The sequence below is a fragment of the Poecile atricapillus genome, chromosome 4 (genome assembly GCF_030490865.1).
Source record: "Poecile atricapillus isolate bPoeAtr1 chromosome 4, bPoeAtr1.hap1, whole genome shotgun sequence".
NCBI classification, from domain to species: domain Eukaryota; kingdom Metazoa; phylum Chordata; class Aves; order Passeriformes; family Paridae; genus Poecile; species Poecile atricapillus.
In genome coordinates this window covers 73,699,897-73,726,431 of record NC_081252.1, presented here as the reverse complement: position 1 = coordinate 73,726,431, position 26,535 = coordinate 73,699,897, and the positions used below count along the sequence as shown (strand labels likewise).

General features: G+C 54.6%; 2 protein-coding genes across 3 annotated transcripts in view; both read right to left on the bottom strand.

The window, feature by feature from the left end:
- Positions 1 to 58: 58 nt before the first annotated feature.
- On the bottom strand, positions 59 to 3,570 carry MRPS26 (mitochondrial ribosomal protein S26). The gene is made up of 4 exons (XM_058838396.1): positions 3,265 to 3,570; positions 2,091 to 2,228; positions 904 to 1,027; positions 59 to 673 (listed from the first exon to the last, which is right to left on the bottom strand). Exons 1-4 carry the CDS (start codon positions 3,549 to 3,551, stop codon positions 542 to 544), a joined length of 681 nt encoding a protein of 226 aa, XP_058694379.1. The 5' UTR covers positions 3,552 to 3,570; the 3' UTR covers positions 59 to 541.
- A 4,717-nt stretch (positions 3,571 to 8,287) lies between these two features.
- The window catches only part of PTPRA (protein tyrosine phosphatase receptor type A), a 114,639-nt gene continuing 96,391 nt past the window's right edge, over positions 8,288 to 26,535 (bottom strand). For both annotated transcript variants that reach the window (XM_058838378.1, XM_058838377.1), the window contains 18 exons: positions 23,924 to 24,008; positions 22,615 to 22,688; positions 20,674 to 20,810; positions 18,871 to 18,961; positions 18,320 to 18,396; positions 17,418 to 17,454; positions 16,248 to 16,345; positions 15,981 to 16,100; positions 14,906 to 15,072; positions 14,005 to 14,140; positions 13,054 to 13,203; positions 12,865 to 12,958; positions 11,771 to 11,847; positions 10,350 to 10,484; positions 9,986 to 10,111; positions 9,506 to 9,657; positions 9,149 to 9,284; positions 8,288 to 8,490 (listed from right to left, as the gene is read on the bottom strand). In XM_058838378.1, the coding sequence (XP_058694361.1) occupies positions 8,416 to 8,490; positions 9,149 to 9,284; positions 9,506 to 9,657; positions 9,986 to 10,111; positions 10,350 to 10,484; positions 11,771 to 11,847; positions 12,865 to 12,958; positions 13,054 to 13,203; positions 14,005 to 14,140; positions 14,906 to 15,072; positions 15,981 to 16,100; positions 16,248 to 16,345; positions 17,418 to 17,454; positions 18,320 to 18,396; positions 18,871 to 18,961; positions 20,674 to 20,810; positions 22,615 to 22,688; positions 23,924 to 24,008 (1,967 nt within the window). In that variant the 3' untranslated portion in view covers positions 8,288 to 8,415. The remainder of the gene's footprint in view (positions 8,491 to 9,148; positions 9,285 to 9,505; positions 9,658 to 9,985; positions 10,112 to 10,349; positions 10,485 to 11,770; positions 11,848 to 12,864; positions 12,959 to 13,053; positions 13,204 to 14,004; positions 14,141 to 14,905; positions 15,073 to 15,980; positions 16,101 to 16,247; positions 16,346 to 17,417; positions 17,455 to 18,319; positions 18,397 to 18,870; positions 18,962 to 20,673; positions 20,811 to 22,614; positions 22,689 to 23,923; positions 24,009 to 26,535) is intronic.

Sequence of the window (26,535 nt, the reverse complement as noted above, 5' to 3'; positions counted from 1 at the left end):
CAGGTGACGAATAAATAAAGCCTGAAGGGAGGAATAAGGAGACACCAGAAATCCTGGATCATTCAGACATTTTCTTATTCAGCCACACCAAAAGATGTGCAAAGGACGGTTTAAAGTGTGAATTACAATTAATTCCTTCCCCCAACAACAAAAAAAGGGAAGGTCAGTGTTTCCTACAAATTCATTCAGCCCTCGTTTGCCTTTGGAAGCATCCAGAGGAGCTGACAGCGGGGAGCTCAGAGCCAGGCTCTGTTTCAGGACCGCTCCTGCTCCTCCCCACATGCTGTGTGAAGGCAGGAGGGATCCAAACACGTGGGAGGTGGGATCACAGGCACAGCAACAGGGCTGAGCCAGGCTGCTGGAGCCTCCAAGTTTCCCCTCACCCCCTCTCCCGCAGGCATTAACCCTTTGGAAGCAGCACAGCCAGATCTGTGGCCTTTCTCCACCACTCCTGTTGTCGATTTATACATTCAAAGAAGGATCTGTGTTGTCTGGGGGGCCCCTGGACACAAGCCAGGCCAGGAGCCCCATGCCAGGGCTGCTAGGACAGCACCGTGCGTTTGACGATCCGCCCGTCCTTGTCGATGGCGAAGTTGTAGTTCCGTGGGTTGTCCAGGCACTCCTCGATCCGTGCCTCCAGGTTCTCGGGGGTGATGAAGTTTTTGGCTTCCTCCTGAACCAAAGGACAAGGATTATCCCCTTAGGATTATCCCACCCTGTTCCCAGAGTTCTGGCTCGAGCTGTCTCCCATCCACGCGCTGTCAACACCCCTGGAAGGTGCCGACACTCGCGTTCCCAGCTGCCAACTGAAAAATCTGTGGAAAACAAGCCCACGGCTTCCACATGGCTCCCTGGCAGGGAATTCTGGCAGCCTGGTTCCCAGGAGGCAGCAGCTGCTCTTACCTGCAGCTGGAGAACCTCCTTCTCCTTCTCCTCCAGGAAAGCCTCCATTTTCCTGGCCCGTTTCTCCGCAATCTCGAACTTCCTCCTCTTCTGCTCCTCCTCTTCTTTCCTGAATCTCTCCTCTCTGCCAGACAGAAAGGAAAATCTGACAGATGAGGAGAGCACACCTCCCACAGGAGAGCAGGAGGCTGCCCAGAGCACCTTGACTTCGCCCTCAGCAGCAAAAGGCACAGGAACCACAATAGCTGCACAGGCAGATTTATTTTAAAAGGTCAGGATTTCCCAGAATCACAGAATCAGTTAGGGTGGAAAAGGCTGTGTCCTCTTGTCCTCTGCTCCCAGGGAGCAGATCCTGACCCATCCTGGCTGCACTCTCCTGTCAGGAAGTTGTGGAAAGTGACAAGGTCTCCCTTGAGCCTCCTTTTCCCCAGGCTGAGCCCCCCCAGCTGCTCCTACCAGGACTTGTGTCCCAGACCCCTCCCCAGCTTTGCTGCTTTTCCCTGGACATTCTCCAGCATCTCAACATCCATCCTAAACTGAGGGGCCCAGAACTGGACACAGCACTTGAGGTGTGGCCTCACCAGTGCCGAGCACAGGGGAAGAATCCCTTCCCTGCTCCTGCTGGTGACACCATTCCTGATCCAGGCCAGGAGCCATTGGCTTTCTTGGCTACCTGGGCACTCTGCTGGCTCATGCCCACCCTGCTGTCCCATCAGTGCCCCAGGTCCCTTTCTGCCTGGCTGCTGTCCAGCCACTCTGTCCCCAGTCTGGAGCATGCAGGGGTTGTTGTGCCCAAAGTGCAGGACCCCACACTTGGTGTTGTTAAACCTCAAATCCTTGGGTTCAGCCCCTGGGTCCAGCCTGTGCAGGTCCCTGTGCAGCAGATCCACACACCCAGCTTGGTGCCATCTGCAAATGTGCTGATGGTGAACTCGATCCCCTCACCCAGATCATCAACAAAGACGTTAAACAGGGCTGGGCCCAGCCCTGATCCCTGGGGACACCACTGGTGACTGGATGTGACCATTCCCCACCAGTCTCCGGGCCCGGCCATGAACCAGCCCCTAACCCAGCCCAGACTGACCCTGCCCAAGCTCCTCTGTAAACATCAGAGCAGACTGTGAGTTCAGTTCTGCCTGAACAGAAGTCACAGCTGGGCAGGGCAGTGTGTCCCTGGCCCTGCTGACCTGCGTGCCCGCTGCCGGGCGTTCTCCTCATCGTTCCAGGCCATCAGGCGCCGGTGCTCCTCCAGCTCCTCCACGGAGGGCTCGGCAGCCAGGCGCTCCTCCTGCTTCTTCTGCAGCACCTCAGCCCTGAACTCTGCCCTGTCAGGAGCAGGGGAGGGCATTGAGCTCCTGCCCCACAACCCTGCCCCACAGTGCCCCCAGTCCCAGCACCCTGACCCTCCCCTGCCCCTCATCGCTCCAAGCCCCACCACCCCTCCCTACCCCCCGGTGTCCCAGGATCTACCTGCTCCTGTCACAAAGTGGCCCCGACCCAACCCTCCACTGCCCCACAACCAGCCCCCTGCCCCAGAGCCAGCCCTGTCCCTCACAGCAGCCCCAAATGGCCACAAGCTCGACACTCCCCTGCCTCACAGCCCCACATCCAGCTTCCCACCCCACAGCCAGCCCCACAGCCAGCCCCCAACCCTCTCTTGTTCCACACCAGCCCCCCAGAACCTTACCCAGCCTCCAACTCCATACCCAGAGCCACGGCCAACCCCAACCTTCCCCTGCCCCACGGCAGCCTCACAGCCCCACACCTAGAGCCCACCCTCCAGCCAAACCTTCACCCAGCGCAGTGACCCCCAGAAACCCCACACTCTGCCCTGCATTCATCCCTTCAACCCTCCCCTGCCCCACAGCCAGAGCCTCACCCAAACCCACAACCACCCCCCAGCCCTCTGCCCCACAACCAGCCCCACACCAACCCATATCGACCTTCCCCTGCCCCCCAACACTCCCCTGCCCCACAGCAGCCCCCCAACACTCCTGTGCCCCACAGCAGCTCCCCAACACTCCCCTGCCCCACAGCAGCCCCCCAATACTCCTGTGCCCCACAGCAGTCCCCCAACACTCCCCTGCCCCACAGCAGCCCCCCAGCACTCCTCTGCCCCACAGCAGCCCAACACTCCTCTGCCCCACAGCAACCCAACACTCCTGTGCCCCACAGCAGCCCCCCAGCACTCCTCTGCCCCACAGAAGCCCAACACTCCCCTGCCCCACAGCAGCTCCCCAACACTCCCCTGCCCCACAGCAGCCCCCCAATACTCCCCTGCCCCACAGCAGCCCCCCCATCTCCATCGCCACAGCCCAACCCGGACCTGCCCCACAACCCCATCTCCGTCCCCTCCCGTACCGGAGGGCGCTGAGCACCAGCCGGTGCTGCCGGTACCGCTCCAGCACCACCAGCAGCTCCTCGGGGTCCACGGGCGGCGGCATCTTCACCCGGCCCGCCTTGGACTTGGCGGGGGGGTCGTGCCGCGTCTTGCGGCCCCGCGCCGGCACCGCCCGCGGGGACCAGGCGGGACAGAGCCCCGGGAAGGGGCCGGGACAGAGCCCCGGGAAGGGGCCGGCTCCCAGCGCGGCCGCCAGGGCCGGGAGCGGGACGGGCCCCGGGCGGCAGCGCCTCAGCGCCGGCAGCATGGCGGCGCAGCAGTGACGTCACGGCGCGGAATGACGTCACGGCCCGGGCGCGCGCGCGCGGCGCCACGGGAAGGGAGGAGGGAGCGGGGCCTGATGGGAAATGGAGGCGGGGAGGGGAGGGGGACAGGGACACGGACACGGACACCAGTGGGACAGGAACACCCTGCAGGGGACAGGGACACCTATGGGACAGGGACACCCTGCAGGGGACAGGGACACCAGTGGGGCAGGGACACCCTGCAGGGGACAGGGACACCTATGGGACAGGAACACCCTGCAGGGGACAGGGATAGCCGTGGGACACACGGACAGGGACACCAGTGGGGCAGAGACCCCCATGGGGCAGGGACACACATGGGGCAGAGACCTCCCTCCCCCCCCCTTGTGAAGCTGCCACCCCCACGGACACGGGACACGGAACGCAGAACCCCTGAGGAACAGGGGATCCCACCAGGGAACAGGGGATACCCCTAAGGAACAGGGGATACCCCCAGGGAACAGGGGATCCCACCAGGGAACAGGGGATCCCCCTAAGGAACAGGGGTTCCCCCGAGGGAACATCTGCCCACGACACGCGGCACCCCAAAGGACTCAGCCCCCTGGCATCGGACACCGCCACTCCCGACCCCCATCGCAAGGAACAGCGCAGCCCCCCGGGACCCAGCACCCCCAGGAGACAGAGCCCCCCCTGGGGACACCAATCCCACCCACGGGACAGATGGCATCCCTAAGGGACACCATGGGACACATGCCAGCCCTCCCCCGAGCCCCCCGCGGGACCCCCATCACCATCACTGCACACAAATCCCCCCCAGCCCCTTTATTCCCCGCGGGGGGGTCCCGGCTCGGTCCCGCGTGGGGCATCGGTCAGTCCCGGTCCCGGGGACCCCCCCAGGACCCCCCGGCCCCGTTCCTGCTCACCGGCAGCGGCTCTGCCCTCCGGAGGGGACACGGGAGGGGACGGCAGCGCCCGAGAGGGGACGGGACCTGCGGGAGGGGGGAAAAAGGGGGACACCCGTGGGGGGAAAACCAGCCGGGATGGGGGGATCACCCCGCGGGTGGGGAGAATTCCAGGGTGGATAAACTGCGGGGGATTCGGGAAGGAAGGTAAATCGGTGGGGAAAATAACCGCTGGAAAAGGGGGGATAATCTGGAGGGGGGGATAATTCAGGGGGGATTATAGCCCATGGGGGTGATAAATCCAGATAATTCAGGGAGGGGGATAACCTGGGGGGATTATAGCCCATGGGGGTGATAAATCCAGATAATTCAGGAAGGGGGATAACCTGGGGGGATTATAGCCCGTGGGGTGATAAAACCGGAGTGGGGTTTAATCTGGGGCGGGGATAAATCCAAGAACTCGGCGGGGAGATAATCGGGGACATCATTTCCCGGGGTTATAATCCAGGGAGGATAATTTGGAGCAGTCTACCTCGGGGTGGGGGCAAATCCCAGAAGGATTATAACCCCAGAAGCGGGGGGTTTTTACCCCGGGGGATGGGGGGGCACAAACCCCGGGGACACAGCCAGGGTGGGTGGGAATCACCCCGGGAGGGAAGGGAATGACCTGGAGGGGGATGAGCCGCGGGGGACACCCTACCTGGGGGTTGTTGGGGGTCCGGAGGTCCCGCTTGCCCCCCGGGTACCAGCCGTGGGACCAGTGCTGGCCGCGGCCGCGGGGCAGGGCGCAGCTCAGCATCACCAGCGCCAGCAGCAGCAGCGACCCTCGGGGTGCCATGGCCGGGGGGCTGCGGGGACACAGGCGGCCCTGTCCCTCCGGTATCCACTCCAGGGACACCCCCGGGGGGTGCGGGAGGGTTGAGCACCCGTGGGCGCTGCCTGGGGTGGTTTGGGTCCAGCAGAACCTCAGGGGTTGAGTGGGAGGGATGGAGATCCAGAGGGGATGAACACCCATGGGTGGTGCTGGGGTGGGTTTGGGATGCAGATGCTGGAGGGGATGAGCCAGCATCTCTTTGGGGTGCGTTTGGGATGCAGATCCAGAGGGAATGAGCACCTCTGGGTTCCCTTTGGCGCTGTAGAAGCCGGAGGGGCTCAGCACTCCGGGGTGATGCTGGAGCTTAGATCTAGCATGGACAGTCCCTCCAACCCCGCATTGGGGTGTGATTTGGGGCAAGCAGGACCCCCCACCCCGGGGGCCAGCCCATCCCGTGGCCGGGCAGCCTCACCTGGGCGGGCAGGTGCCGGTGGTGCCGGTGACCGGGGACCGGAGCGGTGACCGGGACCGGAGCGGTGACCGGGACCGGAGCAGTGGCCGCCCGGCCGGGCAGCGCTATTTGAAGGGCTCGGTGACAATGACGTCGGCCTGGCCACCGTTCCCACGGGGGACCGTGACCTCGCTGATGGCATCGGCCTCCCCGTGCCGGTGTCCAACCCCTCCTTCCCCTCCAAATCCCCTCGGCACCGCAGTTCAGCACCCCGACACCCCGTTTTGGGGATTCTCCATCACCCAGGGCTGGGGACCCCCCCAGAACGGGCTCATTTCCCATTTCCTGGCAGCTGGGAAAGGGATGGATCCACATGGCTCCTCTGCAGATCCAGGGATGCTCTTGTTGAAAGGAGGGGAGCAAATTTCCCGTGCCTCAGTTTCCCTACCCACCCCAGCCCCCATTTCCCCGGTTCTCCCCCCATTTCAGACTTGTCACCCCCAAACTGGGGCTGGATGCTGGCAATGGCCATGGAGCCCACAGCTCCCAGCTCAGGGCATGTGGCAGAGCTCGGGAAGGGGATTTAGGCAGGATCTGGCTCTGGATTATGTCCAGCAGCTGCTCATCTCTCTGATATTTGCAGTTGGATGCAGGATGGGGCCAGGGCAGATGCTGTGGCAAAAGTTCAAGGCAGCTCCCCAAACCCAAAACTTCTCCAGGCCCCCTGGGATCCCGGGAATGAAGAAAAAAGGGGGAAAACTCCTTGAGAGCACCAGGGAGGAGTGGGATGGAGGGACTTGTTGGGGTGGTCCGTGTTCCTGGGTGGAGCATCTGTGGGGACAGATGAAGCCCCCCTGTTCAAGGAGGGTCCCCATTTCTTTGGGGTCACCACATTTATTTCTGAGTGTGACTGACAGCCTTGGCTCAAAGCCCCTAAAATTTAGGAGTTGGAATTTATTAGCAGTGGGGTGATGTTGGGGCTGATGAGGGGTACCAGGTGATGGAGTGGGGATGATGGCAGCAGCAAAGCAAATTTTGGGGGTGTTTGGTGTGGCTGAGGGTGCCCCCTTGCCTGTGTGCCTCCACTGAACCCCCCTGTGAATCTTCCCTGGATGGAAAAAGCTGAAAAACTTGAGATACTCTGACTCATGGGCTGTTTTTACCCATAATTTCCTAGATTTCAACCCCATATCCTGAGTCTAGGACAGCCCTGGGCAGACCTGTCAACATTCCTGGGCCGTGCCACCCACCCTGTGCTCCCCATCACTGTTGGAGTGTCCAGAGAAGCCCCTGGCGTGAAACCTCTGCTCCAAACCAGTTCTCCCAGTGCCTGCAGTGGGGATGGAGCTCCCCCCATTAGCCTGGTGCCCCTGACTGCAGGAGGAGCAAGGAAGGTGCTTCCTCAGGCACTCCTTTATAAGAAAGAAAATACTAAAATCAACCATATTAACCTGTTTTGGTTTTGTTTTTTTTCCTAATATACAACTGCTGCACCCCTGGGCCTCAGGATATTTCTTGCCCCTTTGGATTCTTCTTGAAAGAAAGCAGGCCTGGAGTTTTTTGGGAGAAATCCTTCCCTGTCAGGGTGAGGAGGAGAAGCTGTGGCTGCCCCTGGATCCCTGGAAGCGTCCAAGGCCAGGCTGGACAGGGCTTGGAGCACCCTGGGATAGTGTGAAGTGTCCCTGCCCATGGCAGAGGTGGAACTGGATATTCTATGAGATCCACCCTAAACTGTTCCTCCATTCTGTGATCTCAGGATGCCAGGAAAAACCATCTGACATTCCCTGGAGCAGCTGGGGATGGAGCTCACCTGGTCCAAAGAGCCCCAGCAGGGATGGCAGGGCCACTGTGATCACCCTCAGCTCAGGGCCAGAGCACCAACCCCAACCCCTGCTCTAAAATCCAGCTCCAAACACACAGACCTTTCCTTCAAGCAGAAAAAATCCTTTTGTTTTCCTGGGGTTTGCTTTTTTGGGGTTGAAATCCCAACATTTGGGCTCTGCTGTGTGGTAATTAGTTTCCAAACCAGCAGCACATGGTGGCCTGACCCTGAGGGAGGAAGGTCTTTAGCTTTTGGTACAAAAATGAGGGTATTTATATATAAACACACACACAGGATGAGCTTTTTTTCTTTTTTTCTCCTTATTTTTTTTTTTTTTTAAGAGCTGACCAGCAGAAAAATGTGAAACCATTTCCCTGCAGGTTTGGAAAAGCTTGTGCTGGTGGGGTTGGGTGAGGGGTTTGGGTTTGTTTTTTTTTTTTCAGATGAGATCCAAGATATCTTTCTTTCCTTTTTTTTTTTTTTTTTTTTAAAAAGGCTTTACTCCCTCAAGGGAAAAAAAAAAAAAAAAAAAGATTTACAAACAAAATAACAGCCTGTATCAACTCTCCAGAAGAGAGATGGTATGACAATATTAATCCAAACATCACGCTATTTAATTCCCCAATAAAACATTGGAAAAAAAGGAGCCAACAGTATCTGCACTAACACTTTGCTACATATAAAATCTCCAGCTAATATGAAGCTTATGGTACCAACCTCTAAAACAGTTAAGATATATACACATAGTTTTGTTTTTTTTTTTTGTTTGGGGGGGTATATTAACAAACAGAATATTACAAAATATTAAAGAAGGCAACTCTTCTGTCATTTGTTTTGAGGGGGAGGGGTGGGTGTGGATTTTTGTTCCTGTTTTTCTTCACTTGAAGTTGGCGTAGTCTGAGAAGGCGTCGATGTATTCCTGCACCACCTTGTAGCAGAATTCGTACTGTTCCTGTGGGATTTGGGGGAGAACAGCGTTAGATCAGGAAAATCCACACCTGAGATGGCACCTGATGTTTGGTCAGGTGTCCAGAGCAGGTCCCACCTCCTTGTGACCCCCAAACCTTTGCTGGGGTGCTCATGGTGAAAGAAACTCTGCTTTCCCCTGCCCTCTCTGAGGTTCTGCTTGGATCCCAAAAGACTTTTCTCTGAAAACCCTGAGCAAACCCCTCTTGTAAGACCTCACCCAACCCTACCAAAGTGCAGGGTTCCACAGCCACTCCAGGACACTTTTCCAGGTGTTTCAGCCCATTCATGGGGCTGTGGCTGAGGATGTCCCCAAGGAGGTTCCTACAACTTCTGTCAGTGCTTGAAAGGCATTTGATGCCTTAACAAGAGGAAAGGGATCCAATCAAATTAGAATCATGGATCCTAGAATGGTTTGGGTTGGAAGGAACCTCCAGGATGAGCTTTCTCCAGCCTTCCACTATCCCAGATTGCTCCAAACCCTGTCCAGCCTGGCCCTGGACACTTCCAGGGATGACGAACCCACATCTTCCCTCACTCCCTCTGTCATGGAGAGTGAAAACCTTGAATCAAAGAGGTTTTTGCTCAACACTGAGCCCCCAGCCCGTCCTTGCTGAGGTTCTGGTGGGGCAGGAGGCACCTACCAGTGTCTGCACCATGTGTGGCCTCTGTAGTCTTAAACTCTTGACTGTCTGAAAGACGTCGAGGATGGCCTCTGCCTTCACCCTCTCCAGGACAGTGCTCAGCGCACAGAAGGTGCCCGTTCTTCCTGCTCCAGCACTGGGAAAGAGAAACCAGGGGGTGAGGGAAAGGCCCTGGCCTGCCCCTGTTTGCCCAGGGGATGATCCACATGGGAAGTGCTGGAGAACTGGAGCAGCCAGTCCTGCCCCAGCCTCTCCCAGTTTATCCAGGACATGCTTTGGGATTCTGACCATCTCCCAAGCTCCTGGTGGGGCAGATCCCCTGGGAGGGGTGGCCCAGCTGCTCCAGGCAGGCTTTACCTGCAGTGCACAGTGATGGGGTGGTTGCCAGACTGCTGCTGCTGCTTCTGCACCGCTGCGATGATGTTGATCATCCCCTTCCCATCCCCGGGGATCCCAACCTCTGGCCAGCCGTGGAAGTGGAACTGCCGGATCTGCCGGCTCTTGTTCTCCTGTGGGGAGGGCACAGCTCGAGGTCAGGCAGCTGCTGAGGGATCTGGAGAGAGGAACCCACGGGCTCGGGGCTTTGGGATAACAATCCCTGCAGGAGGAGTGGGGTTCCCAGGGCATGGAGTAGGGAAAGTGTGGGGAATGGGGAGCAGGAGGGAGGCCTGGTGGTGAGGGCAGCAGAACAGAGGGGATGGCTGAGGAGGGAGCAGCAGGACAGCGGCTCTCAGAGGCAGGGACACAGGGATAAAATCCCTTTGGGACAACGGGGAGCTGAGGGAACACCAGCAAGTGAAAGCCAGGAGCAGCCAGAGGGAGCAGCCAGGCTCTTACCCTGGTGTTGGTCACCAGCAGGTCCCGCACTGTGTAGCTCTCACACTCCTCCTCTTTCTTCAGCTCCACCGTGATGTCTCCGTAGGACACGGAGCCGTCGGACGGCCAGTACTGGGCACACTTCTCCTGAGGAAGCATCACAGGAGCACACAGCGTGAGGACCCCGTATTTATCCCGAGGGTTTGGACAGAAGAATCTTCTGGCAGCTGCCCAACACCAGGTGGGATCCCACAGGCTTCACAAACTCCCAGAATCATGGACTGGTTTGGGTTGGAAGGGACCTTAAGGGTCATCCCATTCCAAACTCCTGCCATTCATTTCTTTATTTCCCTGGTGTTTAACGCAGCTGATCCTGGGAGCTTACCTGGCCTCTCTCCTCCAGCTCTGTTAGCATCACTATGGAGCAGGATTTCCACTCCCAGATCATCCTCCAGAAGTCCTCTATCGTGTGCTGCAGCGGCCCTTGGCTGGCGATGTAGGAATCCTTCTGGCGATACCCCTGGAATTTGGGAACAGGGTCAGTGGAGCTGCAGGAGGAATCTCTTGGACATGGCTGGCCTGCCAAGCTCAGTTCAGTTTTGGGAGGATCACATTCCCCACGCACACCTGGCTCTACCCATTTGGGTTTCCAGCACACCTAAGCAACATTGCAAGCTCTGAGTGCTGCAGCAGAGCTTTGCTTTAGCTCCAAGTATTCCAGGTACGATTTTTATTGGGGATTTTTGGCAGAAGCAAGCAAAACTAAAGGGATCTAGATGATCTTTAAGGTCCCTTCCAAACACAGACCATTTTATGATCCATGAAAACCAGCAGGAAGGCTGGATCTGCCTCTGGCTCTTCCACAGCCACAAAGATTTTGTGTTTCCAAACCCCTCTGACTCCCCTGTGCCCTCCCTGCAGACTGTGACTGCAGATGCTTCGTCATTTGGAGTTCGTCATTTAAGCAAAGTTCAGCAGAGGCAGGAAATTGAATCCTCAGCCCAAATTGCTTACATGCCATGGAAGCTTTCTGGTCTGGATGCACAACAAGGCAGCTGCTCCTGCAGCCACAGCAGGGACCCAGCAAAGGAGATTTCAGGGAGCAATTAATCAGGGATGTTAGAACTGGGAATAAACTGGTTTTAGTGGGCAAACTCAGTGATTGCCTTTTTTTGGAGAAAAAAAAGCTCCGTGTCATTAGGAGATGAAAGCAGAAATTGGGAAAAGATCAGGGTCTGTCACTTGGCCAGCAGTGGCATGGACATCAATACCCAGCCGAGATGTCTCCCTGGAGTCAACAGGATTGCTCAGGAGAGAAGGATGTGCAATCACTCATCTCCTCTTCGGCGTGAGGACAGCACTTAACCTCCCTGCCTCGCCTCCTGCTGCCACCCAGACAGGTGAAATGGGATTGACCTGGCTCCTCTCCAAGGTTTTGGGATCGTGTATTGCTCCCTAATCTAATCTGGTGGATGTTTTCTGACCAAATGGGCACTGCTGTGCTATTTCCATGGATACGTGGATCTGTTCTCCACAGCCATCAGCAGAGCCCAGAGGGGCAGAAGTGAGCCCAGGATTTGGAAGCTCTGCTCAGGCTCCAGCTCTCCTCTCCCACAAGGAGCTGGATATACCCAGGGGTTTCTTGCAGAAAGAAACCAGCACCATCCAGTGGCACAAAGCAAAGGCACCTCAAGGGAGCTGCACAAAACACACAAAAGGAGTGTTTGGGATAAATTCTTCCCAAAGGAAGCAGCATGAGGTGGTTTCCATTGAGAGAAGATGGAAAAAAGATCGGAGAAGACTCACATCAATGAAGGAAGCGTTTACATAGTCTGTGTTCTCTTCCCCTCTCTTCACTGGAATGATTACTCTGTTGAACTCATCTGGAACAGAAGAAAATGATCTGAGATTTGGGATAACCTGCATGGCCTTTAGCTGGGGAATCACCAAGCCCTAAGTGGGAGACAGAGATAAAGGAAATGGAGCACAGTGCACCTGGCTGGGACAAGGACAGTCAGCTCCACCCTCTGCCATGCCCTGCTTTGGGGCAGAAGAAGGGGATGCTGAGCTCTCCAAGAAAAAGAGCTGCTCAGCACTGGGACTCCCTTCCCCTCGAGGCAGAAAATCTTGGCAGCAGAAACCAGCAGAGAGGGTCACACAGAGCTGGCTGCCCATCTGTGTCCAGACAAAGTTTGAGTATTTCCAAGGAAGGAGACTCCACAACACCCCTGGACAGCCTGTGTCAGCAGCTGGTGACCCTCCCAGCAGAACGTGTTCCCTGCTGTTCACAGGGACCCTCCTGTGGGCAGGGTGTGCCCACAGCCCCTTGTCCTGTCCCTGGCCACCACTGGCAGAGCCTGGCTCTGTCCCTCTGCAGCCTCCCTGCAGGTGTTGATGGACAGGGATGAGACCCCCAGAGCCTTCTCTTCTCCAGGCTGAGCAGCCCCAGCTGTCCCAGCCTTTCCTGAGAGCAGAGATGCTCCAGTGGCCTCACTGGGCTCTCCCCAGTCTGTCCCTGTCCCTCTTGTCCTGGGGAGGCAGAGCTGGGCCCAGAGCTGCAGGTGTGGCCTCAGCAGTGCTGAGCACAGGGGCAGGATCCCCCCTGGACCTGCTGGAAGTGTTTTGTCTCACACAGCCCAGGCCACCACTGTCCCTTTTGTCACAAGGGCACTTTGCTGGCTCAGGTTTAGGCTGGAGTCTGTCAGGACCCCCAGGTCCTTTCCTGCCAAGCTGCTTTTCCACCTGGCTGGGTGACCCTGGCACAGACTGGTGCCTGGGCTGCCCAGGGGCAGGACTTTGCCCTTTTCCATGCTGAACATCACACGGTCCCTGTTTGTCCCATTTCTCCAGCCCAATTCCTGTCCCCACACCCACTGGACACTCAGCCAAACAAGCCTTACATGGAATTATCTGAAGCACCCTGTTCTTCTTCATGTTGGCTGGCAAATTGCCCGTTCTCATCTTGTCATTCTGGATTTTGATTGAAGTGAGCTTCTGCAGGGCAAGGAGCAAAACAGGGGAGTTTCAGAGGCACCCAGTGCCAGGTGATCCCTGCACCATCCCAGCAGATCCACCAGGACAACGCTCACCTTGAACTCCTCTTCCAGCCCGTTGCTGCTGGTCCCTGGCACTTTGTTGTAGATCTTCTGGAGGTGGATCTCTAAGGAGGTCACCTCCAGCTCTGTGTCACCGTAGAGATAGTGCTCCAGAAGTGCTTGGTATATGAACACATACTGCATCTGGAGGGTTGCAGGGAGAAGCCATAAAAGGAAGGCTGAATCTCCCTGAAATCTTCCTTTTTAAACTGATCCCACTGCTCAGAACTGCACCTCCCCTCTGTCCATACAAGTTACTTTGCTTTTTTCCCCCTGCTCCTTTTTTTCTGCTGTGTTCCATGCCCAGTGAGCACACGCTGGGTACAAACCCACCACCCCCCTGCCCACCCTCTGATACCCCAGAAAAGTGAGTGACAACTTTCCTGACACTGAATGGGAACTGGGGACTCATTTACCACAGCGAACAAAGCAGATGTGACACAAAATGTTCTCCAAGCCTAGAGAAAAGGAGGCTCAGGAGGGACCTTCTGGCTCCACAAGATTCCCTGACAGGAGGGGGCAGCCAGGGGAGAACAAGGGACAGGATGAGAGGGAACAGCCTCAGGCTGTGCCAGGGGAGAGCGAGCTGGGATATTGGATACATTTCTTCATGGAAAGGGTGTCCAGCCCTGGCACAGCTGCCCAGGGCAGTGCTGGAATCCCCATCCCTGGAGGGATTTAAAAGCCATGTGGATGTGGCACCTGGGGACACGGGGCAGTGGTGGCCTTGGCAGTGCTGGGGGAATGGTTGGACTTCATCTTGAGGATTTTTTCCAACCTAAACAATTTAATGATTCTACAAAGGGGATTAACAAGAGCAGGACCCCATGAAGGGCTCACTTGGTGCAGCATCACCCAAAATGAGGGATGACACTCAACCCTCACACAGGCTTTGACTGGGTGAAGGAAATCCATGCCCAGAGGGCAGGGCAGCACCACACTTACATCTGTCTGTACCATCTGGCAGCGCTGAGCCCGGATCCGGCTCACGAAGCCGTAAACATCCACCTTCCTCTCCGTGTGCATCATGTCCAGCATGGCATCGATGACGATGAAAGTGCCCGTGCGTCCCACCCCGGCGCTGCAAGAGAAGGGATGGGAGGGATATTGGGAAGGAATTGTTCCCTGTGAGGATGGTGAAGCCCTGGCACAGGGTGCCCAGAGAAGCTGTGGCTGCCCCTGGATCCCTGGGAGTGCCCAAGGCCAGGTTGGATGGGGCTTGGAGCAGCCTGGGACAGTGGAAGGTGTCCCTGTCCATGGCAGGGGTTGGATTAGATTGTCTTCAGACATTAAATAAAGACAAAGCTGTTGGAATCAGCTGCTGCCCAAGGAGGCAAGAAAAATGAACTTGGGATCTCTGCCTTTAACCATGGGGCTTCTCCTTACTGCAATGTGGAAGCCCCTGTGGCTCCCCCAGGGCTGCTGCTGTGACTGAAACCACTCCAGGTGAGGCAAATCCCCACGGCCCTTGCTCCAGGCAACCTGTCAGCTCAGTACTGCCTTCTCCCAATGTTATCTTCTCATGCCAGGGCAGTGCAAAGCCAAGGGAGATGCCACCAATGCTGACCTTGACCCACTCAGCACCCAGACAACCCAAATGACCCCTCCAGAAGAATTGTGACAGCCTAACATCACTGATTCCAAGAACTTCCTTCAATTAATGCATTTTTTTTGCATGTCCCCAAGAGGAACATCCCTGTTTAACACAGGAAAGTTAATAAAGATAATGAAAAACTCCTGACTGACAAAAAAAATATAAAAAAAAATAAAAAAAATTTCCTTTTAAATAGGAGATGCTTTCCAGGTGGCCCAGGATGGGCAGAGGTTGGCTGTGAGCAGGACTCACCTGCAGTGCACCACTATGGCTCCTGCATACTGGGGATTGCAGGTCTTCACCTTCTTCAGGAATTTCAGCATCCCGATGGGGGTGAAGGGCACCCCGAAGTCGGGCCAGCTGGTGAAGTGGAACTGGGTCACCAGGCGCTGGGGCTTCTTGTTCGTGACATCTCCCACCTGCAGGGGAAGGGTGGACTCAGCTTAATGAGAAATACTCAGGTTTCCCTTCTTCCCCCAGAATTCAGAGAGAGAGGGAGCTGCAGAGCCGAGATGGGGTTGGATGGCTCAAGAAGCACCATCCACAGCTGAAAGGGAATGAACTCGGGCTCTGGGATAAATCAGTCCCTAAAAACATGACATTTTAACCACCCAGCACCACATCCCACATCCAGGAGGTGTGAGATGCCAGCCTGTCCCTGCCTGTGGATCCAGCCAGGCAGCAGCTGCCCTATTTTATCCTCAGCAAACTCAAACAGAAGCTGTTGCTCCATCCTTTCCCACTCCTCTGCCCAGATCATCCTCGGATTAAAGGCAGGGGAGGAAAACACACATGCCCAGGCCATGGAGGTGAAGGATGAGGCTCAGGATAATCACCCCCAGGGTCCAGACAGGTTTGCAGGCACCAACTCATTCCTGCCTGCCTCTGAGAGCAGCAGGAAAACAAACAGAGGGACTAAAACACCCGGAGTCTCCTTGGAGGACAAGGAAATGTGGTGACAGATGGGAAAGCAATCAAACCCAACACATACAGCGCTGGATTTTATCTCAGCTGAGGGGATAAATTTGATTATTTTCAGACATTAAGTGTCTGGGGGGTGAGAGCAGGAATCAACACTGGTAACAGCAAGTGCTGCAGTACTGCAGGATGGAATTTCAGCCCTGGCATCCCTGCTCTCAGCACAGCAGTGCTGGTACCACTGGGAACAGACCCCTGGGAGGAATAAATTCTTAACAACTCTGGCTAAAAATGAGTGCTGGGGGTCATTTCATCCCAACTCTGCTCTCACAGAGCCTTGGGGATGCCCATTGTGAGAGGGGAGGGATGGGATGGGACAGGAAGGGATGGGAGAGGTGATCCCTGGCACCTGCTGGATGCAGAACTTGCGCACGGTGTAATCCACCAGGACGGTCACGTCCTCCACGGACACTCGGATGTTCCCGTAGGTCCAGCAGCCCTGATCTGGCCAGTACTGAGCACATTTACACTGTGAGGGAAGAAAACAGGTGCAGGTGAGCTCTGGAAGCCCTCACAAGGCTGGGAATGGCCCCAGGACAAGCCCACAGGCACAGGATGCACCAGATTTGGCCCAATTTGGGTCAAATCCCAGCCTGTGAAACTTTCTGGCACCTACTTCTTTCCTCTCCTTCAGGTTGGTCACCATGACAATTGTCGCTGTGTTTTGCTCCCAAATCATCCTCCAAAAATCGTTCACTGTTTCTTCCTTTGGTCCTGAGGGCAAGGTAAAACAAAAAGTCCTCTTTGGGATCAACCCCTCACAATCTGGGGCCAAAACCCAGTGTGTGAGGTCACACGTCACTGATGATCCAACACATTTTTTGTCAGTAGGTCACAGGAGGTGCTGTGGTGTCCAAGGAATAATCCTATCCCACAGTGGCTGGAATTTCTGGATTTGTTTTATGGTCAGGAATTCCATATTTAGCTCAAGAAGGGGAAACCAGACAGAGCGTGGACTTGCCCAAGGTCACCCAGGGAAATCGTGGCTGTCCCAGAGTCAGCCCAAGTCCTGCCCTGGGATTTTGGGTTTTAGCCACGGGATCCCATTTCAGTGTGGCACAGGAATAGTTCCCTGCTGCCTGCCAGACACGAAGCTAACTCAGCTTACACTCCCTTGCCAAGCCTGAGGCTCAGGGTGAGCCAAGAGAACAGCAGAGCCAGAGCTTAACCTGAGCCTGGAAGGACCTGATCCAGCCTCTTCTCCAGCCAGAGCCAGGGAAACTGGCCAGGAATGCCCTGACCCACTGGCAAGTCAAGAGAGGAAACACAAAACGCTCCCATGGGCAGGTAACATCCTGCTGCTGACATGATCCCCACCCTGTGAGTGGGAATCTTGGTTTTAGGGATGTGTTTGGACTTCTGAAGATTACAAGGATGTTTCTCTCTATCCCATCTCTGGCAGTGTTCAAGGGAGCTTGGTGCAACCTGGGATAGTGGGTGGTGTCCCTGCCCATGGCAGTGGGGTGGAATGAGATGAGCTTTGAGGTCCTTTCCAGCCCAAAGCATTCCAAAGTTCTGTGATTTGGGGAATTTAATGAGGCAGCTCCCTGGCAGTATTTCGAGGGGTCAAACCACCCTCCAGCAATGGGTACTGAACAGGTAGGACTTCTCTCTGTCCACCAAGACATCCAGCACTGCTCCTTGACTGGGAAAATAATTTCAGGAACAAATATGGAGCTTCCAGACCTCCTTTTGACCAGGGGAGCTCTGCAAGGTGCTGTGCTGGGGGCAGAGGGACCCAGCCCAGCTGCCCCCAACAGAGCAATGGGAATAGTCAACAATTTACCTTGTGCAGCAATGAACTTGTTTTTCTCTTGGTACCCCTGCAAGAAAAGAGGAAAAAGGAAGAGAAATTAATATTTTTCTAACACAAGAGTCGTGAAATGCATCTACTTCAGGAACAAACAGCTGGCATCTGCTCTGCTCCTCATTCTCCCTTGTGCAAAGAAGGGGCTGTAGCCTCTGAGGGGACAATCAGCTCCAAAGATGGCCTGAAACAATTGAAAATCCTTGTGCAGCGTGCTGTTTTCCCACAGGAACACTCCCCATGCTCACATAATGCAGGATTGGCCCCACTTTTTGGCACAAGGCACTAATGAAGTGGTACCTGACAGCCCTTCCACTGGGGTCAGACCCTGCATCCAGAATATCACATGAAAATCAGCATTGATCCTGGGAAGAGGGGCTGTAAAACTCACAGGGATTGATTTTGTGTATTTTATTTACTGGGGGAAGAAAGGAAAAAGCTGTTTTGAGTCTTGCTTTGCATCATGTGCCTGCATCTCCCACATGACCCTGTCAGCTGATCGGAGCCCCACGGTGACAACCACAAGGACCCATCTCCTCCCAGGGGCAGAGCAGGGCAGTGTTGCTTCCATTTTAGCTGGATTCCTTGATTTCTTCCTCATCCCCTTCCCACATCCAGCCCTGCAAGCTGGGAAGAAGCTGGTGACCAACTGGCCACACTCTTCAAGGATTTAAAAGGGGACATGGTTTAGTGGTGCTCTGGCAGTGCTGAGGGAATGCTTGGACTTGTGGGTCTTAGAGGGCTTTTGCAACCTCCAAGATTCTATGATTCATCAGCTGTTTGCAGACCAGAAATGCCCAGCTCCAGCAGGAGTGGTTCCCCACCCCTTTCCAAAGCTGGCTTTGCTCCTGGGGATTTCCCCTTCACATCACAAAACTCACATTAATGAAGGAGGCGTTGATGTAGTCGGAGTCAGGGACCCCTTCCACGGGAGTCAGGTGAACCCTGGAATGATCATCTGGAGGGAAATTAAAACTCTGCATTAAAGACAACCCCTCCACTCTGCTGGTACCTGGTGTAGTGAGAATCCTGGTATTGCAGTGGAGCCCACGCTCCTGCCTCCACTCCAAAAACACCTTTATGCCCCCAAATTCCTCTTGCTTAAACCCACAGAGGTCCTAGATCTTGTCCAAAGTAGATTTCATTCTGCAGAATGCATATCTGAGGACACCCCAAGCCAGCCCAATGCCCCCAGGCAAGAGTTGTTCCTTCTGGAATTTTCCATTTGTTTCACTCTCCACGGCCTCCTGGCTGCTGAGGGCTCCATGGATCCTCTCCTCACAGGTATCTAAAGCTAAAGCAGACACAGCCACCCACCTGGGAGGTGAGATGCCCTCAACCATGCCCTTCCCCATCCCAAAACCAGGAATTGGGAGTCCTGGCAGGAGTCCCCGAGTGTTTCCCCCTCCATCCAACCAGCTCAGACACGCACAGGGCAAAATGTTCACATATCTGTTCTTCTCCTTGTTCTCCTCCTTGGAAGCAGCTTCACACGTGGCCTGTATGGGACACGCTGGGAGAGCCTGAAATGGCAGAAAAAAAAGGGTTTTCCGTGATGTTTTCATGGCAGAGCAGGAACAATGTGCTGGCAAATGCCACATCCGAGCATCCTGTCCCTCCGGACATATCCCCACCACCCACACCCCTCACCTCCACCCCAGCAGCAGCTCTCCTCCCCAGAGAGCTCCAGGTGACCATTTAAATAGCTGGGCTGGACCAGAGAGAGCCAATCCCTTTGGAAAGATGTCTGGAATCTCCTGATCCGTGGACACGAGGTGGCAGCAAAGCCTCCAGCTCCGAACCCACCCGCAGCACCAACGAGCTCATTCCCGATTCCTGTCCACGGAGGCTCCTGTGAGATTCCCTCATTAACAGTGCTGCTAATTGTGACCTGGTTAAGCCCCCACCGCCCCAGCTCACCCAGTGATGGCAGGAGCAGCACCAGTGGACCTCTGGTGGGGGGATACTGGGGTGACAGGGGACAGTGCTCCCAGCTGAGCAACAGGAGGTTATTCCACATCCTCTTTGAACAGCAAAGAATGTTCTGGAGGTATCCACCATCCCTTCCCCCAGCTGACAGGATGGCAGGAAGTGTCCAGGACAATCAGGAATTTATAACCCTAAAAATCCCCCTCCCTGGACATTCATTGCACCTATTTGGTTTCATCGCAGCACGGCCAGGAAAGGGATCAAGTTTTGGAGCAGCTGGACAAATCTGAGCAGCTTTTTTTTTATCTTCTCCTCATTCTCATGGTGCCATATCATGGCTTGGACCTGGGCTGGCAGCACAGGTCAGGTGAGGAGCTGCTGCAGGAGCTGAGGGGGTTCAGCCTGGAGAAAAGGAGGCTCAGGGGGAACCTTCTGGCTCTGCACAACTCCCTGCCAGGAGGGGACAGCCGGGGGGGTCGGGCTCTGCTCCCAGGGAACAGGGACAGGAGGAGAGGGAACAGCTCAGGCTGGGCCAGGGGAGGTGTAAATTGGATATTTAGGAAAATATTTTCACAGAATGAATTGTCAAGCCCCAGCATGGGCTGCCCAGGGCAGTGGTGGAGTCACCATCCTTGAAAGTGTTAAAAAACCCAAAAAGTGTAGGTGTGGCACTTGGGGACATGGTTTAGTGCTGGTCTTGGCAGTGCTGGGTTAATAGCTGGACTCAATAATCTTAGAGAGCTTTTCCAACCTTAATGAACCTTTCCCATTCAATTCTATTCTAATCTATTTTTATTATTGACAAGGCAAAACAGATTTATTGTCCCAAGCTGCAAAGCTCAGCAATGTCACGAAGAGGCTGTAGCCATCCCTGAAGAAAGGCTCTGGGACAAGCACAATACCTGAATTCCTCACAGCTGAAGGCCAGCCTTTGTCCCACACATTGTCATCATTGTGTTTCAGGGTTAAAAGCCCACTGAAATAAGATGGGGTCATTCCTGCTTCTCTGTCAAAGCTCTGTTTTTGGATTTAAAGCCCTGAGGACTGGGAGGTGGCAGGCAGAGCTTGGGAGCTCTGGAACACCCCAAGACATCCAAGATCATTCCTGACCCCAGGAAAATCTAACTCTGAAGAGCTGTTTGCTAGAAACCCTCATTTTCTGCAGCGAGCATGAGGGTGAACAGCATATCCACCCTCACCACGGACTCAGGGACAGAATCAGCCCCGCTTTGAGAAAGCCCCAAGAACCAGAGGCTAAACCCCAAGGCTGGGGCAGCCTGTGGGACCCGAGGGCAGAGGCACTCACGTTGAACTCCTCCCGAAAGAGCTTGTTGTCATCGGCCATGCGGCGATTGATCTCCTCCTCCAGCTTGTCCACGGGCAGCGGGGGGTACTTGCGGTTGGTGCTGGGGGAGCGGGCGAGCAGGGGCATGCTCTGGGGCTCTGCAATGACACCAGGGGGTCACAAGGGCCACCAGCTGTCCCCCGTGGCCAGGGGCATGCTCTGGGGCTCTGCAATGACACCAGGGGGTCACAGGGGCCACCAGCTGTCCCCCGTGGCCAGCGCCGCCCACCCGAGCCCGGCTGAGCTTTTAAGGGTGTCCTGGTGTTTGCACAGGAGGGTTTGGGGTGGAGGGGGTGTTAAAGGATCTGAGAGCTGCTGCCAGGCCAGGCTGCTCTGGTGGCACCTGGGTTGACCCAGCTCTGGGGTGGCAGCAGGGCCAGGGCAGTGCCCGTCCCCTGTGCTGGCACTGCTGGGGCACCTCCAGTGCTGGGGACACTTCTGGACCCCTCCCAAAAAGATCTTGAGGGGTTGGAGAGTCCAGAGAAGGGAACAGAGCTGGGGAAGGGTCTGGAGCCCCAGGAGGGGCTGAGGGAGCTGGAAAGGGGCTCAGCCTGGAGAAAAGGAGGCTCAGGGGGCCCTTCTGGCTCTGCACAACTCCCTGCCAGGAGGGGACAGCCGGGGGGGTCGGGCTCTGCTCCCAGGGAACAGGGACAGGAGGAGAGGGAACAGCTCAGGCTGGGCCAGGGGAGGTTTGGATTGGATATTTAGGAAAATTTCTTCACAGAAAGGGTGTCCAGCCCTGGCACAGCTGCCCAGGGCAGTGCTGGAGTCCCCATCCCTGGAGGAGGGATTTAAAAGCCACATGGATGTGACACTTGGGGACATGGGGCAGTGGTGGCATTGGCAGTGCAGGGAGAATGGTTGGACTCGATGATCTCAGAGAGCTTTTCCAACCCCAAAAAATCAGTGATCCTATGATGATTAACACTCTGGGACCTACACTCTCACAGAGGCAGGACAGGGCCCTGAGGACCAAGCCAACACTGGGGTCGGAGCCCAGCTCACTTTGAATTCCAACTTCTCCCTCTCTCACAGGGAGATCTGGCACCACCACTGTGCCACAATTCCCAGGAGGGCACAGCAAAGGCAGCTGCTGCTTGTGCTGCTCAGCAAAGCCCAGCAAGGCCCTGTGAGGGTTACACCAACTCAGCTGAGGGCTTGTGAAGTTCACACCTCCATTTACAGTGATGTAAGACGGGCAGGGAAGGTTTCAGCAGCCAACATAAAATAAAAAAAGGTGCTGAATTCCATTTAGTGCTTCTCAGAAGGTGTTTGGTTTGTGTGGAAGGAGTGCTGGAAAAGCATCTGAACTGAGTTTAAGAGGTCTCCTCAGATCTTAATCAGTGCCTACACATGGATGGAGATGCCCAGCTTCAGACCCTCAATGTCAGCTCTGGCTCACAGCTCAGGGGCAGGAGAATTTAGACAAGGCTTTAAAATTGCATCTGTGCATGTTTAGGAGGTACAAAAATGTTTTTATAATGAAAGTAAGTGTATTCCCTGTTTTCCCCTGGAAATGTTAGTTTGGTGTCCACAGTTAGAGTGAAGATCTGAGCTTTAATCAGAGACCATCCTAAGCTAAAACAGCAGAAGAATGTTTAATTACTCCCCAAAGACGTGTTTTTTCAAAAAAGGTTCTCATTTGAGTCAAAAGAAACATTGTGAAAACTCAAGAGGAATGTGAGTAGCGATTTTGGAAGTGATCACCCATTTTAATATCAACCACTTGAGGGCAAACATTTAGTCAGTGGAATGAAAGCTGGGAAATCTTCATTCTACAAAAATCTGCCAAAACCATGGAAAACATGGAACAAAGGAGATCAGGAAACAACAACAAAAACAGAAATTAAAAAATATTTGCCTACAGAAATAGGAGGTAGGGGAGGCCCTGTGTGGACTCACCTGTGTCGTCCGTCCGGCCGTTGGACAGCCGGAAGGAGTTGGAGTGGCTCCCTGCCTGCTTGTATTTCTTGAACCTGCCAAAGAGAATTGGGATGGAAAAGTCAGTAAATACCCACCAGAAAAGCCCAGGTCCCCTCCCAGATGAGACATGCCACGCTTTCTCATGGCTTCATGAATTAGCTGGTGGGTGCAGGAGGCTGCAGGAGCTCTGAAATCCTGCCTGTGAGCACATCTGGAACAGCTGCAGGAGCTCAGAGCCAGGTGGAAAGCAGGAGAAGCTTTGAGGGTGCTCTTTACAGAGGACACCCCAAGGAGTCCCTCCCTGCTCCCTGGGCTGGTCCAGCACAGCACATAAAGCCCAGGTTGACCTGTCCTGCAGAAAATCCCTGCTCCATGTGCTTTTAACCTGGAGTTATGCTCCCTTTGCCTGAAATTCGCAGTTTTGCTGAATCACTGGGCAGTGAACACAAACCCTTCTTTTCAGGGCTGGAAGCCAGGTGGGAAGGACTCAAACTCTGCTGCTGCTGAACTCCTGAGGCAAAACTCTCCTCAGGTTCACTGCTGTGAGGGCAGGCCTGGAGCCAGGAGACAGAGGGAAGTTTTCCACTGGTAAGGAAATTTTGTTAAGACTTATGTAATCACCAAACTGGTGAGTAAATTAAAATGTTTACTGCAGGTGAATAAAGACCCTCTTAGTTATGCTTTTGGGAGCTGGGAATGGTTCATTTTGAGCAGGGCAAATGTTTGGATTCTAAAAGATGGACCTAGGAAGATTTTATTATGCTGTAATTTCAATTACACCATCACCTAACACTCCTCACAAGCTCCCACCATTCACAGTGAAAGGTGCAAAGGGACCATGGAAGGTTTGGGTACCCAAAACAGAGTTTGGATGTTGAATCCTGCTTGTTATCAAGATGGGAATCAAGGAGTAACACAGTGAAAGGACCTTGTGGCTGTGTGCAGCCCCTCTGGATTACTCAGCCCATCATTTCCAGCCTCACAAGGAAACCTCACCTGCTTTTCCCCACACTGACAGGGCTTCAGTTCAATCTACCCTGCTAAATGTGACATTTTGAGAGGCAGAACAGGAATTCCCCACACGAGGAGCAGCTTTGCAGAGAAAGAAATAAGCACCATTCACCAGATAACCCCAAACATCATTTTCATTCATTGTCCTTACAGGTTTCTTTTCAAAGCACCAGCTGTGTCAGCCTCTAGCTTGGGAAACAGCACAAAAGGCTCATTCCTGTTCATTCAGGAATTGTTTCTGTCAAACAAGGGAACCCAGCATTAAAGCAGCTCTTACCTCAACATGTACAGAACAATAATAATAAATACTATGACTAGGAGGGAGGACAGGGCCACCATCACAGCTATAATGGGAGTCTCGTCTGCAAGAGGAAGAGAAAGGTGTGGTTATGGACATTGGAAAACATCCAGAGCCATCATTTAACAGGGGCAGAGTTCTACAATTTCTGCTTGAAGAACAATTCTGATGATGATATTAAAAACCTAATAAATAATAAATAGTAATAAGTGATGTTGCATTGTTTTTTCCAGTCTGAGAGTGAAGAAAGAAAAGGATGAGTGAGCACCATGTGCCTCAGACACTCCCAGGTCAGATTAAACCCTGAAACCACCACTCAGAGCAGCTCAATCTCCTCCAGGAGTTGGTCACTGTGAAATTGTGACCTTGCAGATGAAAACAGTGGTGGAGAAAGTTGGGACTGGGCTATTTTTGGGGTTTCCTCTGCACACTTGAATGTGCACGGGGTGGCCCAGCAGCCACCAGCAGAAATTTCCTCTGTCAGCTGATGATCTCAATAATTTTCTGCCTGAGACTTAATGGTCCAGAGAAGTTCCTAACAGGCCCATGAGTCTGGGATAATACAAGAACTTTATATTAAATAGGTGAAAACTGTGGCCTCTCCAAGATCCCACAGGTACATTTGTGACACCACCACGGTCCTGCTTGCAGTTCTTTGCCAAACAGGACAAGAGGGGAAAGCTTCCTGCTGCACCTGGGACCTGAACACCTCCAGGGTGAGATTTGGTGTGGACCAGGCTGCCCAGAGAAGCTGTGGCTGCCCCTGGAAGTGTCCAAGGCCAGGCTGGATGGGGCTTGGAGTGACCTGGGATAGTGGAAGGTGTCCCTGGCCATGGCACAGCGTGGAACTGGGTGAGCTCTAAGATCCTTTCCAACCCAACCACTCCGTGATTCTGAAATTACAGAATAATTTGGGTTGGAAGTGACCTCCAGAGACCATCTAGTCCCACCCCTCACTCTTTCTCCCTAGAAATACAGAGTTTAGAGAGCAGGAGAGGTCAGACACCACCAGGCCACTGAGTGTGACCCAATTTGGCTCCTCAGGGGCAGGAACCTCACAATTCTCTTGCAAAACCACTTAGATTAGTCTGAAACATTCCCATCCTCCACAACCCACAACAAACTTTTCATTTCTCTTTTAAATAAGCCATTTCTATCTTGTGCTGGAGGTCAGTGAATCAGTGGTTGGTGCTGGCAAATCACCCAGATGGGTTGGAAGCCAAGCAGCTCCAACCAGGGAGGAGAATGGTCCTGAAGGGCATTTTTTGAGATAAATGTGGATGCCAGCCATGCCAGCTGGGGTTATTTCCATTTTTCATCAGCTCCCTCCATCTGAGGGGGTCCCCACATCGTGTCTACACAGCCCCAAGAGGCTGCAGGGCACGACCCCTCTCCCCACCTTCTGTGCATCCATTTCCCTGCAGATTCCTGCTCCATGTGTCTCAGCAATTTCAGCCAGCAGATTTCCTTAGCTGGGGTTTATTTTGTGCATCTCTGAGCTCCCCAAGGGCACTCTGATTATATTTCTGTCTTTGTCCCTCTGTGGTGTGAGGTCTGGGAATGGTTTTTTTCTATTAAAACAGATGATTTTTGTGTCATGATTTCAAGGCAATGACCCAGTGTGGCAAATAAAACAATTAAATGATCCTGGTCTTGCATGTCTTTGTCCTTCTCATCTACTGCCCTAACGTGGCAGCACCTCCCACAGCCCAAAAGGAATTTATTGGGAATTCTGCCTCCTGCACACCTCAGCAGGTCACGAGCCTTGGCATTCCCCATCTTGCCACTTCCCAAAAGCAAGAACAGGTTGGTCTTGGCTCAACCACAGCCAGCCCTGGCCTCTCAGTGAGACTTCTGAGCCACCATCTCCATCCTGGCTGCAGGAGAGGAGGGAGAGCTGCCTTGCCAAAACCTGTGGTGTTAAATCACCCTTGGACCATTTCTTCCTGCCTTGGCTTGGAGTTAAGCTCAGCCTAACCAGTGCTGGGCTGGAGCTGCAGGGCAGTGGTGGCTGGTGATTTGTGAGTGAGGTGTGATTTGTGGGCAGGGGTGGCTCTGGCACCAGGGTGCAGAGAGTTTGGAGGTTTTGGGGTTTTTTCCTGTTCTTTCCACACATCTGGAGGGACGAGGAGCCGGAGCTCTCCCACCCAGCAAAGCCCAGGCAGGAAACGAGCTGGAGGGTCCCCAGCTGCTCCCTCCCCACCCTGCCAGCCCTGCTGAGCTGTGCCAGCCCCCCACAGCTCCTGTCCTGCTCCAGCCTGAGGGTTTCATGCTGGAAATCCACCTGGAGAAGGGACAAGGATTCGACCTTCCGCTCCCACAGCGTTGGAGCACCCGCTGCAGTCCAGAGCTTGGAAGGCATCAGGAGGCTTAAATCTTGTCCTGGCCCCTCTGAGGAGCCACCAAACCCTCCTCTGGTGCTTGGGATCGTGTCCCAGCTGCAGGCAGAGGTGTTCTGTAGGGTGTTCTCTGCATCTCACCCAGACCTGGGTGCAGCCATGGCAGAGGGACGGGGCTGAGCAGCCCATCCCTGCTCACAGCTGGCAACATCTGCCCACAAAACCAGCCACAGAATGGTTTGGGTTGGAAGG

Coding starts and splice junctions, on each gene's coding strand:
- MRPS26 (XM_058838396.1), bottom strand. CDS start 3,551: ATGCTGCCGGCGCTGAGGCGCTGCCGCCCGGGGCCCGTCCCGCTCCCG. Junction 2,229..3,264: donor CTGGTGCTCAGCGCCCTCCG/GTACGGGAGGGG, acceptor TGCTCCTGACAG/GGCAGAGTTCAGGGCTGAGG. Junction 674..903: donor AGGAGGTTCTCCAGCTGCAG/GTAAGAGCAGCT, acceptor CCTTTGGTTCAG/GAGGAAGCCAAAAACTTCAT.